The 15,000-nt window shown below is 39.4% G+C and overlaps 2 protein-coding genes across 5 annotated transcripts in view; both read left to right on the forward strand.

Annotated features, from left to right (window-relative positions):
• Nucleotides 1-15,000, forward strand: part of LOC138012464 (uncharacterized) — a 74,942-nt gene that overhangs the window by 16,673 nt on the left and 43,269 nt on the right. Inside the window, exon 7 of one of the 4 annotated variants that reach the window (XR_011125041.1) lies at nt 90-1,661. The exons of 2 other annotated variants lie outside the window; for them this stretch is intronic. Coding sequence is in view for 1 of the 2 variants with exons in the window: in XM_068859238.1 (XP_068715339.1) it covers nt 90-167 (78 nt within the window). In the remaining variant the exon portion in view is untranslated. Of the gene's footprint in view, nt 1-89; nt 3,061-15,000 lie in introns of those variants that run through there. One more of the 4 variants, XM_068859238.1, reaches the window with a different exon arrangement.
• LOC137967405 (uncharacterized) overlaps nt 12,094-15,000 on the forward strand; it is a 16,330-nt gene continuing 13,423 nt past the window's right edge. Inside the window, exon 1 of the mRNA XM_068813939.1 lies at nt 12,094-12,300. Within this exon, the coding sequence (XP_068670040.1) occupies nt 12,134-12,300 (167 nt within the window). The 5' untranslated portion in view covers nt 12,094-12,133. The remainder of the gene's footprint in view (nt 12,301-15,000) is intronic.

The raw sequence follows: 15,000 nt of genomic DNA on the forward strand, positions 1-15,000 counted from the left end.
AATAAGTGCTTGAATATTCGCCGTCTGATATGCGTTTGATTGTCCTCTTCCTAATTTGATTCTTCTTTTGCGTTTGATTTTATTTATAGGATGGTGGAACGTTCACTGTTCACTCCTTTAGAAGATTGTGCGTGAGAGGCTCGAAGGGAGGTTTTACCATGATTTAAGAAGAAGAATAAACATAGATCAAAAAGAGCTGACACTAACCGCTTATCGCGCAAAGATCGGTTCAATCATAATAATGTACGATTTAGATTATTTACAAATTAAGAAGTCGCATGGATAAAATTAGATTGAAAAAAGAAATGATCTCAAGGAACAAAGAGAATGAAAAAAGTAAAATTTTATTTAAGTGCCCCTGTGATCAAAAAATCAATTCTTATTTTTCTTTGGATTTCAAAACTATGTTAACTAAACATTAAGCGACCAAAGTTTTAAGTCTTAGTTTAAAAAAGACACCTGTTTATTTGACGTTAAAGGTTCACTAGTTTAAGAATGCAGAATTAATCTGCAGCACAGGAGTTTTGTAAACTCGCTTTTTGCATACATAATAAACTGCATTCGCACGCTGAAATTTTAAGCTAGTGAGCCTTTGACGTCACTTTTCCCTGGATCCAGCCCCTGACGTTAGTCTTTTATAGATTGTTCCAGTAAAAGTAGTATATTATGCTACTAGCAGTGCCAATTTTTTGCCCAAATTATGCTCAAATTATGCTTGTTTTTCCAAATTATGCCACTTGTGCGTAAATTTATTCCCTTTGCAAAATCAGCGAAGCAAGTCCAATAAAAGTATTACGATCGTGTAGCAATACTTTTTTGGTGTAACAAACTCCTCTTCTATTGTAGTTTGCTTTTTTTGTTTTAAGGCAGCGGTGTAGTGCCATGTTTGCTGGTTCTGGCATAGTCTCTAGCTGTGGGTTATCGGGCGGCGAGGCTGACACCATTTTGGCAAACTTGCAAATGAGAGGTACTGTGACCAACACCATCTGGCTACTTCAGGTCCCGTCATCTCGTGCCTGACTGCCAGCCTCCTGGGACACTCTCTCTCCGTTACCAAACCGCAAATCAGGCGGCTAAAACATTGAACAAAAATGGTCTCAGGCTTATCAATATATACCAGGAGCTGGGCTCCTGTATATACCGATTATGCTAGCAGTGCTTCTTTTTAAAAATCAGCGAAAAGTATGCTAGTTTTTTCAAATTATGCCAATGCTAGCACAATCTATAAAAGCCCGTCTGAGGTCCAACCGGTCAGTTTTGAACGTGAGTAATGGCGGACCGTGAAATCCAAAACTTACACTCAAAGTAAACGGCCTTTGGATAAAAATCAAAGCTCAAAATTTTGCCCGTCAAGTGTTAATCAAACACAATTTCAAAATCCGAAGAAAAAAAGGAAGTGATTATTTAATCACATGGGCTCTTTAAGACCCTTTCAAATCAAATGAAAGCTCCATCATAGAATTTAAAATGTAGTTTTAAAAAATATATTTTCTAATAAATATGTAGTTTTTATAAATATCTTGTAAAACTCCTTTTAGTAGAAGTTGTGACGCTTTTGCTTATGATAACAAGTGATCCAATCAGAGACGGAGAATTCCATTCAAAATTGAATATCTTTGCAAGGAAACTATAAGAACTGGCAGCCATAAGCTGCAAAGGAGGTTAAATTATTTCCTCCTTTCAGTACCTGCCAGTTTGTCGATCGGACGGTGAATGGACGGCCGTGACTTGTCATACAAGACATTTTTTTTTTATTTTTGTGCGGGTTGAATCGTTTCTGAATGACAAATTTGTTCTTGGGCCAAGAATCCGCTATGAAAATTTGCGGTAAAAAATATCCATTTAAAAAAGAGAGGCTGGTGGAAAGAACATTCAATTTGCTTTGAAAGGTAATTTTTCTCTCCATTTACAGTTCAGTAGCCAGTGAGTAGAGTGTACAGAAATCATAGACATAGACATAGACTTTATTACGACTCCTCTATACGGGGCTATTCTGTCGTAACATACAATACTAAAATAATATGCATTAAAAAATTCATAAAAGTGCGAACTATTGTATGTCTTAAACAGTTCCAGCTTCAAATAAACTTGCCTTTACTTAAAACATTGTAATGTCACAGTTAAATCATTTAGCCTTAGAGATTATTGACAGGGGCACCCAACGAATCTGTTCCTCACATTATCTGTTCCCCAGAAGAATCTTGCTGGCTGGCAAAAATACAGGTGTTTCGATGAGCTGGCTGGGAAATTTTGTTATTGATAGAGGTTTTGCCTGGAAATTACTGACTTTTTCTAGCATTTCAACCCGAGCTGGCTGTAGAAACTCTGAAGACTGGCGACGACTAAAAAAAAAAAAAAAAAAAAAAAAGAGCCCCTTCCCTCTCCCAGAGAGTAGTCACAAACATATGATGGCTGGTCAGAGTGATTGCACATGCGGAAAAAACCTGTTTTGTCCCGGTTTGGTCGCTTTTGTTCGGTCGTTTCGGATCGAGGGATTTGAAAGCATGCGGAATTCCTGGCTGGGAAATAAATTTGATCAGCTGGCTGGGAAACCAACCAATTTTATCTAGCTGGCTGGGAAATTTCTTGTGTGTCTTGCTGGGAAAAAGGAACAGATAATGTTTTCCCAGCAACACTGAAAAACACCTGAAAATGCCTTAATAACATTTATTTTCATTAACTGGGGTATAATAATACATTTCACAACAAATTGGTCGTTGGGTGCCCCTGTATTGATCTCATTTTTTCACCAACCCAAGGGCTTCACTTTGGTTAGTTAGGACCCGGGGGAGAGGGGTACACCCTTGTATGGGCTATATAGGTATGTGCAGCCTCAAAGGGTATTATGCTTTTTTTAGCCGTTTTGGTCATAAATAGGTTATCAATTTTTACACTCTAGTCTTGAATTCGTTTTTTTAGAAGAAGCTACTTTTTCATCATGCCCGCTTTACCTTCCTCTCCCCAGTTTAAAGCCCTTCACAAACTGTGTTAACGGCGACTGTGTACGTGCCGCAACGGCTTGTCACGCGCTCCCGTCACGCGCCAGGCTCCACGGGTATTTGAACTGAAGTCAATTAGCAGCCATGGATAGCTGTTTCGGCCTTGCTGGGCCTCTATCATCGGCATGGCGTAGCTAACATACCAGGCGCGTGTTTTACGCACCCTTTTAAGTGGTTTTGGTAAGTGTTATTTCCATTTTTGCTTGATTGGCTCTTCAGTTTTGGTCGTGCCATTCTGCCCATGTTTTAGGTGCTGTTTTTCTCCTGGGTTTCCGTTTGTTCTTGTTCTTGTCTTTTTCCTTTCTTGACTCGGCACGAGGGGGTCGGGTAGAGGTCCGGCGCTGGACTAGAAATCCCCTTGCTCGGTTGCGCTCTACCCCTGAAGATTCGCAGCCATTTACGAGCCTAATGGTGTCGCAGTCAGCTTTTCTTTACCTTCGAGTTGTTTAGATTTGCCTCATTTAATACACCTGTGTTTCATTTTGCATGGGATTTCTTTGGGTTTTGGAGCTGCCCTTTCCTGATTTTTAAGAACAAAGGGTTTCTGTAGGGATTTTTTCTTATTTATTATTCTTCTTTAATAAGAACGAATAATTTTCATGTTCAAATATTTGTTTATCCCTCTTGCTTGATTTAGTTTCTTATACATGTACTATCTGGCTGTTTCTGAAATTAAAGTTTTATTTTCACACAGAGTTTGTTTTGTTTTGCTAACTCCACTGTGAGGTTGAGAGTTTGCTTTGTGAATTTCTCTTCCTAATTTCACAGACTAATTTTTGGTTATGATTTTCCCTCAACTCACCATCCACACACACAATATTTTCCCCACACTTACCCACTTTACTAGGGATTATTATTTCAGTTAGGGAAGTATTGTTTCGCTGCAGCTAATTTCCCTTTCGTAAACAAGCGATGCCATTTTTTGACGGTCGATGCCGTTCTTAGTAACCAAGCCTTTTTATTCGGTTAGCTTTCAATAAATTGTCAGGATTAGTTTCATTTAAATACTTTAAAATTGCCAACTTGAAGTCGTTGTTTCGGTGTAGAGGTTAAGTGCATTTGCTCGAGTTCCACATCGTTCGATTAACTTTTTCTCAATTTTTTAAAAAATTCTACGTGACATACTCTGCTAATCTAGTCCTAGATTAAGTCTTAAGAAAATGGCAAGAATTTTTTCACAATAAATTCAATAAACTGAAACAATTCTTTAAATCTCATTCGGATATGAAAGAGTAAATATGATTTAAAATATTTGCTGAGCTACAATCTAAGACATAATTGTTGGGACAGTGTTCGCTCTTTCCCCCCTCAATGTTGACAAAAGTCGGAACGGTATAAATACTTAGTTGCTCAGGCGAGAAAAAATTGTTTCTAAGGCAACATTGAGGGGGGAGAGGAAGCAGGCATTATTCGTAAGTTAAAATCGAAGTGCGGCTCAAGTGTCCCAACTAATTATGTCTTAGATTGTCTACGTCATTGGGTGTGAACAGGTAAGAACAGATTTCATTGATAACAGTCGAGAAAGTGCCGGATGGATATTTTTGGGGTCCTGGAAGAAATTAAACATGTACTGATTTATAGTACATAATTTTACAGCTATATAAAGCTTTCAGCCATCCTGCTTTTTCGTAAAAAATATCCTGACAACAATAGAGTGTTCTCGATTGTTCAATTCTCTGTTATGAACAGTAGTTCAACAGCCATGGTGTTTAAAAGTCCGATTGATGGCGTGACAAGGGCCCGTGCGTTTTATTTATGTCGTTTAAAGGGATTCTCCGTTCGAAAAGTGGCCGAAATTTGTAACATCTCAAGGGGAAGTGTTTGTAGGATAGCAAAGGAAAAGCTGTTGAGGAGGTCAATACCCAAAACTATTTTCAAAAGGGGACCCAAATTTAAATTAAGCGAACGGCAACAGAGGCTACTGATAAGAGCTATAAAGGTCCTCAGAAATAGAGAGGGAAACCACATGCAAGAGGCTTATGCAGGAAGCAGGAATCAAACAAGAAAAAGTCTCGGAAAGAACTGTGTGTCGCTATCTCAATGCCAATGGCTACTTTTACCTGCAAAGTAAAAAGAAAGGCCTTATGACGGAGAAAGATATGCAAAATAGAGTGAAATTTGCCAAGAAGATGCGACGAGAGTACAGCGCTGATGTTTGGATAAGACAGATAGGATTTTACCTAGACGGCGTAGCTTTCGCATACAAACGAAATCCTCTTGATCAAGCGAAAGCTCCAGAGGCACGGATATGGAGGAAGAAATCGGAGGGCTTGGAGATTGGATGCGTTGCAAAAGGTAGGAAAGAAGGCACCGGGGGAAAAGTAGTGAAATTTATAGTTGCAATTTCATACGACAAGGGAGTAATTTGCTGCGAGCCGTACGAAAGGATGTGTGGACATTTCTTTGCTACCTTCATTAAAATGAATTTCACGCGTTTATTTATGAAGGCTGATAAAGGGACCAACCGTCTGTGGATTCAAGATGGCGATCCCTCGCAAAACTCGGGGATGGCGAGATCCGCTATGCGTCGTGCCAACAGCACTTTAATCAAGCTTCCACCACGAAGTCCCGACCTAAATTGTATCGAGAATCTATTCCCAATTGTCCGAAGGATTCTCAAGAAACAAGCATTGGAAAGGGGGATAAAGCGAGAAAGCTTTAAGCAATTTAAAGCACGCGCTAAAGCCGCGATTTTGTCCATACCAGTGCGAACCATAAACCATATAATAGGTTCTATGCACAAAAGAATGTCATTGGTGATTACAAACAAGGGAAGGCGTCTCAATTATTAAGTAACTAGACTTTTATTTATGAAACGAACTGTTTCATTTGTTTATGATAAGCTTACTACTCCAGTGGCTCACATAAAGAATTGAGAACTGAACAAATAGAGGAAGTGATGAACTGTGACTAAACGTAATTAACAACTTACAAAACTTCAAAGGCTTTCCGCGATGCACATATCTTTTAAAAAGTATCGTACATTATATGAATTAGAGTATTAAAATCATAATGAATGTTGTTATTGCTAGAAAAATATAGCATAAGACCAACAATAGCCAGTAAAGGTACTTTTCCATAACTTCAACTCGGTGCCGATATGTACAATTCGGGTGACTCTAATTGAGTTACATGTACTTATTTACTGCATGGTGAAGTAAACACAATGGTGATGCATTTAGAAGTCATGAAATTCGCTTTTCACAGTTTCTACGCAAACCAAACTAAATTATGTCGCAGAAACTAGAGGATCATGGTAAAGCTAAAGACACTTAGTGGTGTTCTTTCCAATTTCTGTGCTTCCGAAAGAAATAAACGTTGCTTCACCATGGTGAAGTAATAATTAAAGGAAAACCGGAAGTTTTCCTTCAGAATATCACTTCACCATGGTGAAGCAGCGCTTAACTACTCAAAGTCCTTCGATAAAGCCATTTCGAAACTTTTGAAATAACATGTGTGATATCTTTAATAAAATGTTAACGACAAATTATTGTGTAGGGTTTTAGCTATTGAACAGCGAGCACTTTTACTATGGTGAACTAGATGGTGAAGTGCTTTTGTCCTTCACCATTCTCCGATCAAGTTATCTCATTATCACCCTTGTGGAAAAATGAGCTCACTGAAACAACGTGAGCATGCCGGCACACTAACTTGCTCTTCTTCGGGAATTTGAGAATACAGGGAGTACACAACCCAACGGACTCGCATCATTTCTGTCTCCCTTTGATCCAGAACACCACCCCGTACATAAGAAAGCTCGTCTTTGGCAGTGCAAAAAATGGGCGTGTCACCTTTAAATGAAATATCTTGTTTGTAATGGGTCTTCGGGGCCGGTAGGTGGACTTCCTGACCTTCAAGCAAAAGCAGCAAGTCGTGCCAAGGAATTATCTGTGGTGACCATCTGAAGTCGTTGAGGAATACAACTTCCGCCTCTGCTGCGCCGACCCAGGCAAAAGTAGTAGTCGCAGGGTTAGTGAAGGTTCTGAACACTATATTCAAGGGATTGAGTAAAAATGTTTTCCCACAGTTCGCGGGCCCTTTTAAAAGAATGTTGCGGTATTTCCCTCTGCCATTTTTTAGAAGGTTTCGTACTGCCTCTGCAAATTCCAATTTCTGAATGTTGTTACGCTGTAGGATATCTTCTGCCATGTACAGCCATCGCCTGCCACAGCCGTCAACACATTGTTTCCCCATTTCGCGGTATAAAATATCTATTCTAGACGATTTACATCTCTCAAGCTTTTTCTCCGCTTCTTCTATTTCCCATCCTACAGCAAGTGCCTCATCTACAGCTTTGCTACCTCGGTTAGCAATAAATTCAGCTAAATCTGTTTTACCTTCCTTTTTCTGTTGGTTGGCGAGCACAAGAAGCTCAAGACGCGTTTTTATTCTTTTCTGCACCGCTATTTGTGACACGTCATAAACGCTTAAGTTTTTACGACGTCGTTTTCTCTTTCGCTTATCCTCATTCCACTCATTCCCGTCTTCGGAAGCATTTCTAGTGCGCGATCGACTTTCCTGGGACGAAGTTTGTTCCGAGTAATTCGCTAAATCAGGATGGTTCGGTGATTCAAGGTACGAAGAATCTTCCTTCGTAGTGTATTGCCAAGCAGAATAGTAATTGTGGTGGTGGTTACTGAAGTTAACTTTGATTGAAAATTTGTCATCCATGTAATTTCGCACTTTGAGCCAACGTCGGCGAGCACTGAGCTTCACGGCCATATGGTAGTGTTTTCCTCCGTCCCTGTGAAGTTCTTGGCTACAGACCCACTGCACTACCTCACAATGCGAACAGGGGTCTGCATTTTTGAAACTATCCAACACTACTCTTGCGAATTCTTCGCGTGTTGGTACAACAACAACATCTGCCTGGCTGTAGGTAAGTAAATAAACACTGCGAACCTGACGCGAGCTCAACAGTTGATGGTCTTCGGGCGGTGTAGAATCTTGCGCATTTTCCATTAAAACGTGCCCCGTACCGTTTTCTAACACCTCGCTTTCAAGAAGGCTAACGGCTTCCATATCCCTAACTTGTTTTAAGAACAGTTTAGGACCAATTAATGCAATATCCACTGAGCCAAACGGTTGGAAGCACTGTGCAATTCAATTACACCGTGCTGAGACTGTGTCAATCAACTGTTGATTTTCCGCTCTTTGTTTCTCGCCAAATCCAAATGCATGTCACAGCTTCATTTACCGTAATAATATTATTCTACATTTTTTCCACAAACCATTTATTATTACTAAACCTTGTTCGAAAACCTCTTAGTTTTAATTATTGTGCCAAGAAAACTTTTACAAAGCGAAGTTCTACAAGAACAAATCATTTTCTCTTAATCTCACTCACGTAGTTTTTGTCGGCTTTCTCACTTATACAATCTAAGACATAATTGTTGGGACAGTGTTCGCTCTTTCCCCCCTCAATGTTGACAAAAGTCGGAACGGTATAAATACTTAGTTGCTCAGGCGAGAAAAAATTGTTTCTAAGGCAACATTGAGGGGGGAGAGGAAGCAGGCATTATTCGTAAGTTAAAATCGAAGTGCGGCTCAAGTGTCCCAACTAATTATGTCTTAGATTGTAGTTTTACTTCTACTGGACTTTCATCACCTCAAAAGTACTGATCTTTTTGCTCTGATGTCCGTGGATTGGTTCTAAGGGACTTTATGTTTTTGTATTATATCAAGCCGACTGTGTCCACCTGAACTTGTTCAAATTTCGTATCTGAAGTTGACAGGTAATACCGTTACTTCCGGGTGGGACAATCTTTTGGCCCAGCGAAGTCAATTTATGATTTTTGAGTTATAAATATGATGTACTTGTTTTTCAACGTCGATTAAGGCAAACTATGTACTGTATGGATACAGTTCTCCCTTTTTCAGTTAACGTTTTGACAAAAGCACAATGCCATAACACTTAATTTATTCAATTGACGTGGCGAGAAGCCGAAAACCCTAATCTGACGCCCAATCTGTCGTGTTTCAAGAGCAAAATAATATTTAGAACTGTCGACAGTCATCACGAGGTTGATAATTGCCGTAATTTAAGACTGAAAAAAATGTTGTTTTCAAATTGTGTCGGCCGACGAGAACTCCTTATACAGCTTCTGCATATACGCAGTCATCTGCCTACTGACCACAAGTGGGCAGATGACCGCAAGTGATAGAAACTAAATACAGAAAAGCCGAGATTTGAAATTTCCACGTAAAGAAAGAACCTTCGAGTGATGAGATGTATCAATTTTTCGTTTGGGACTAAGGGACAATCGGACAAAATCCGAATGCGCCACCTACGTTATTTATTAGATGGCTCCAGCTTTATCATCAGGACGAAACATATCCGACGGTATTACCCCGGAAATCGATAAAAGTCGGACGCGCGATGTCTTGTAAAATTTTATCAGTTTTGATCGACTTTTATAAGTGCAGGGCATGAAAGATAGCTTAATGCAAAGGGTAACAAATCCATTTGATTGTGAATTGACTAAAGAACCCGCTTGTTTCTTTAGCCCTGCAGAGTTGTACACTTCCGTACAAGTTATTGTCTTCTCCACTTTTGACGATAAAATTGAGAATGAGCTGGAACTCTTGTGATTATCGACTTTTCTTGACAAAATTAACTTGTCAATTGACAATTATCGACAAATATCGAGTTGTATCGACTTATCGACAACGTTTTGATCTGCATGTTACGACCTTCAATTTGCATAATAGACCCTTGGCCACTTTCCATTCAACGGAATCTTCGACAATTTCAGATGGAAATTCAGTGGCACAAGATCTTTTTCTGCAAAAAAGTTTCGAAAATTTAGGACAACCTCAGTTCAGATTTTTTAAAAGTAAGAAATCTGCACGACCTACTAAACCTGAGATGTATTTTAAAACTCTTAAAAACTCAGAGATATCTTTGAACTGGGTTCGACAACTTGTGTATAAAACACACTTTTTTGGAGCTCTGTTAAGAGGAACTTCCTTCAAAACGAGTGACTATAGGTAACGCAATTACATGTATCGTAGTAATTAGGGAATGCCACGTACAGTTTCTAAACACTGGTCCAAAGGTGACTTTGCAAGTTTTTGCCTGATTGAAGATTTTCTAAACAATGCAGAAAACTTTCTTTTTTTAAAAAAATAATAGGTTATATACGGGAAGAAAAAAAGATCTTCCTTCCGGGGATGGGGCCTATTTAATTTTTGTGGTGTCATGTATGCTTGATCCAAAATTTAACATCATACCACAAAAGAAAACGTCTGACTGAAAGTTAATACAGCCACTGACCTCTTCTCATATATCATAGAGTACAATGGAGTTGTGCTGTAGCGTGCGTATTCAGTTGATGCACACAGGTGGTTTAATTAAGAGATCACGAGAGAAGTGTAAGGCCATGTCCACACGTATCAGGTTATTTTTTTCTCAGCAAATATTTTTTTGCGGATGCGAAAATTTTCGCGTCCACACGCAACGTATTCGAATCGTATTCAGCCGTCCACACGTATCCGATTGTATCCGGAAATTTTCTGATTTGCTCTAGTGCCCAGTTCTTTTGCCGGAGAGAATCCTGAAATGAGCATGTGCATAATTGCGATTTTGGCGTCATTTCTTCCGCGCCATAGCTACTGCAAGGTGTAAACAGTCGAAGCTTGTAGTTTATCACTCAAAAAAATGTCTGAATCTTCTGAAAAAGTCAAGAAAAAGTATGCTGATACATAGAAATGGACCGATGATGAAGTTGAACTACTGCTGACGGTCACGAAAGTAAAAGTATTGGTTGTGTAAATTTATCACAGCTGCATTTATCTGAAAGCATGACATCAAACTAGAAATCAGAGCAATTAACAAAGAAGACACAACCTTGCTGTACGCCATGTTTGTTTAATGCTCGCCGTGAAGACTGGATCCAAGAGAATGACGTAAGCGTATTCGCAAATTTGCGGATACGACCGTCCACACGTATACGTATTCGTATCGGATAAAAAAAATTTCCACTCTGGAGAGCGTTTTCAAAAATTTCCGGATACGGCCGGAAAATACGCTGGATACGTGTGGACGCAAGCCGTATTCGTAAAAAAAAAATTGCTTTTCACAAATTTCCGGATACGTGCGGACGGGGCCTAAGATTTACCACAAGGCAAGAATATCATTGGTTAATTAAAAACGACTGAATACTCGTGCTACACATGGGGCTTGGCTGTCAGTGCAATTCTTTTCGTTTTCTTTGCCGTACCACTAAACAACAACGTGAAATTTCCAAACTTTAGGTTTTGACGACAACGTGAGCATATAACAAGTACCCGTTCATTTTTATCTCTATTGCCGTTCGTACCAATCCAGTTAGAGGATAGTTCGCCCGTAATGGACAAAGTGAACAAAATTGAACACTCGCGAAATACATAGCGCTATTTAAAACTCCTTAGCCCCAGAACAAACCAGAAAAACTAAATGGTAGTTTGGGTCGATCCAAATTAATTTGGGTCGAAGTGGAAATATGGATTATCATTTAAATTTTTAAGCGTGAGCAGCATTTTCATGAACAGTCCGATCTTTGTCCTAAGACTCAATCTTCCATTGAGGCGGATATGGAAAAACGTGTTAGTCGATCAAAATACAGTTCGTCGAAGTTAATTGAGTCAAACGTCGGACTTATCATGAATTTAATTCGTCCTATGTGAAGCCGGCCTTTTGTAATGGAATGTTTTAAGGTGATTAGTCTATTATCAAATGAATGAAGGGGTAGTTTCTAAAGAAACTGTGGTGCTGCGTCGGTGGGGAAGTAGTATACAAAAATTTGGTTTTATCAACGGAGTTGATAATGTAAATTGGCCACCGTACAGAGATTCTAAAAGCTAGTCTATTATCAGCCGCAGTGATTGTGACGAAATACGCAGAGAACAAGGCGTATGCACCGTCATTCGTAAAATTTGTACCTTGAGTGAAAAAATTGTCGATAGGTTTTTCTATGATTTTAACGGAAGTACATGATTTTTCTTGATAATTTAATACACGAGAGCTCGTTAATTCATCACATGGGAGGACTAAGCGCGTGGCTAACAAAATGCTTATCACACGGTGAACCACCGCCTGCGGTTATATCCTGGGTCCAAATGTTGCTTTGCAGTATACCTTCTGTTAGTTGAGAATGGCCAGTGGAATCTTTGTCGTTCTTCTCCAGTATTTTTGCCTTTTGATTGGTTTAAGGCAAGTTGCACCTCTTAAGTATTGTTATAATGGCTTCGATTGCACCTGTCGAACAGATGAAGGAACAATTGACCTCAGGAACGTTGGCAGACGAGACGGACTCCCTCGGTAAGCAAAAGTCCTTGGACTCAAAAGGGTACCTGGATTTCAGATCAGAATAACACAAAAATTATGGCAAAAGATTATGATTCACAAAGTTTCAACGGCAACAAAATAGCCCTCTTTTCTCGAAACTAGGGATAAAATTATTTTGTAATCAAATTTCCGAATATTAATGCAAAGACCGCTTTGCAGACAGGTGATTTAGCGTGTATTTAGTGTAGGTAATCACATGATTTGTATGGGTAATCAAATGGTGAAGAGTGAAATTAGGGAATAATTTCAAGCATGTCAAGTGCGTTTTGTCCAAAATCAAATAATTTCCCAAGCCTTTAGGAGAAGGAAAGTATTTGATCTTGGACAAAACGCAAGTGAAAGCATTCCCTAATTTCATGAGTATACCGTTTGATTAGCTATTAATATCATGGGTGACAAATTAAGTTCATAAGACGCCATTTTGGCACTGTAGGAAAAGTTGCCATGGCAACTTCGTATCACAAGTAAAATTATAAGTTAACGCTGAAATTTCGCGCCGAAATTAAGGAGTAATTTGTCATCCATGTTATTACGAGTACAATTTGGAATAAATAAGCAATAGCAATTTTTTTCAAAGACGAACAAAATTGCATGAGCCCGAAGGGGAAGTGTAATTTGTAGTCTTTGAAAAATTTTACAACTGCTTATGTATTCCAAATGCACGAGAAAAATCGTACAAAAATTCCACCCTTATTGCACTTATTGCAACTGTCTGCACTAGCATAGTTAATAGGGGGACTAGTTTGGAAGTTCGTCAAACATCAAAGGAGCAAACAAAGATGCCAAGATTTAGGTTGGAAAGTCCACGACCGTGCACAATCTTTTGTTTTGCGCTGATACAGTATGCATGAATTACATAACCAACACGTTTCTATTGGTTAGTTCCTCAGTACGGAGTAAACAACTATTGTGTTTTGTGCACGGTCAAGGCCAAAAAGAGAACAAAAACCTACAACAAAGAAATTTGCCTGGTTTCATAACCATTCCCGTCTATTAACTATGGCATTAGATGTTGCATATTTACCGAGTTAGGATTCCGAGTTGGATTTTCGAGTTGGGCAGTGTAAAATGCAGACTGCAGACCAGCCCTGAGTAAAATGCAGACTAAGGTTATAACGTAACTGTTGAAAAAGGCCAAAACCTTTAGAAGGGCTAACAGGTAAGACTAAATATTGTTTTATGCCTAATCAGAACTAAGGTGATTTTTTTACCACTTCTAAAAGGTTTGGGCATTTTTTTGAAAATGCAGACTAATGTTATAATGTGACTGTTGAAAAAGCGGGCCGTGTAGCACTTATATTTCACCAGAATTACCTACTATAAACCAATTGCGATTTTGAGACGGCAATACCACATTATATTGACGGCTAGTTGGGAGAAAATATATTCCGTATTGGGCGGAGTCGCGAAGCGACGGAGCCCAATACAGAATATATTTGTATATAACTGTAAACTAATCAACCCGCGGCTGATCGAAATTTCAATTCTTTCTACCCGCGATACGTATTTGTTTGCGTACGTCAGCAACTCAATTCAGTGCAACGAAGTTAATTTCAACATTAGAACGAATCACAGGCCGCAAAAGTGAGACGGCAATACCACGAAATATTGACGGCTCGCGCATAGGCAAAACTATAAGAAGATCGCGATACTAGGGGATAATGTGAAGTGCTTTTCTCTTCCCATATATGCATGTAAACCATCTGAGCGACAGCCTTACTAATGAAATTGACACAAGGACAAAGAAAAACTCTGACCAGGGTGGGAATTAAACCCGCGACCTTCGGGTGAGTCACCGCTGCTCTGTCGACTGAGCTACAAGGTCAAACGGGAACGGGTGACCTCCCCTCTGTGTCCCTCTGTGGACCCAATAGGTCATTTCCGAGTTGCTGTTTGCCTCGGTTTCGAAGTGAGTCTTGGTGCTCAACTATTGAAATGGAAATGAGTTTGATTTGCACGAGAATAAGCAACTCATTTCCATTTGAATGGTTGAGCACCAGGACTCTCTTTGAAACTGAGGCATGCAGCAACTCGGAAATGGGCTTTTCCATTAGTAGGGCTAACGCTCACATGGTTTACATGGGTAGAAAATAGCACCTCACATTACCCTCCTATAGTTAATTCTAATGCAAGGAATGCCTACTCTTCCAGCCTTTCCGATTATAAAATGATTTGGGCAGCGTCGAGACAGAACACCCGTTCAATTTGGTTAGCGTGAGCAAACTCAGTTTTAACGTTACCTTTAAATCTGCGATACAAGTCTTTCCTCTATTTAACAAATTGATGTCAGTTTTTCATGCGTCTGTCCCGTTATTGAGTATGAAAGTAGCTGTGGATCCACAAGGCGATAGCCGAGTGGATCTGCAGACTACTTTGACAGAGGGTTCAAAATTAAGTCAAAAACACGAGAAGAACACGAGAGAAAAATGCAAGAAACTTCCATCTGACGCAAGCAATATCACGTCATCCTCGCATAAATTATAAATTTATGTCTGTCCGCTCATTGACAATACAAATTAACCAATGAGCTCGCGAGAATTTTGCAGTCATTGTGAAAAGAATGTTTTTAACCAACCTCTAGAGACACCAATAACAATAGAGAAATGTAGGACTTCTGGTGGACGAACAAAAGAAGCTAATGAGAGATATTTTGTTTTCGTCCACCAACATGGT

The sequence above is a fragment of the Montipora foliosa genome, chromosome 8, assembly GCF_036669935.1.
Source record: "Montipora foliosa isolate CH-2021 chromosome 8, ASM3666993v2, whole genome shotgun sequence".
NCBI lineage: Eukaryota > Metazoa > Cnidaria > Anthozoa > Scleractinia > Acroporidae > Montipora > Montipora foliosa.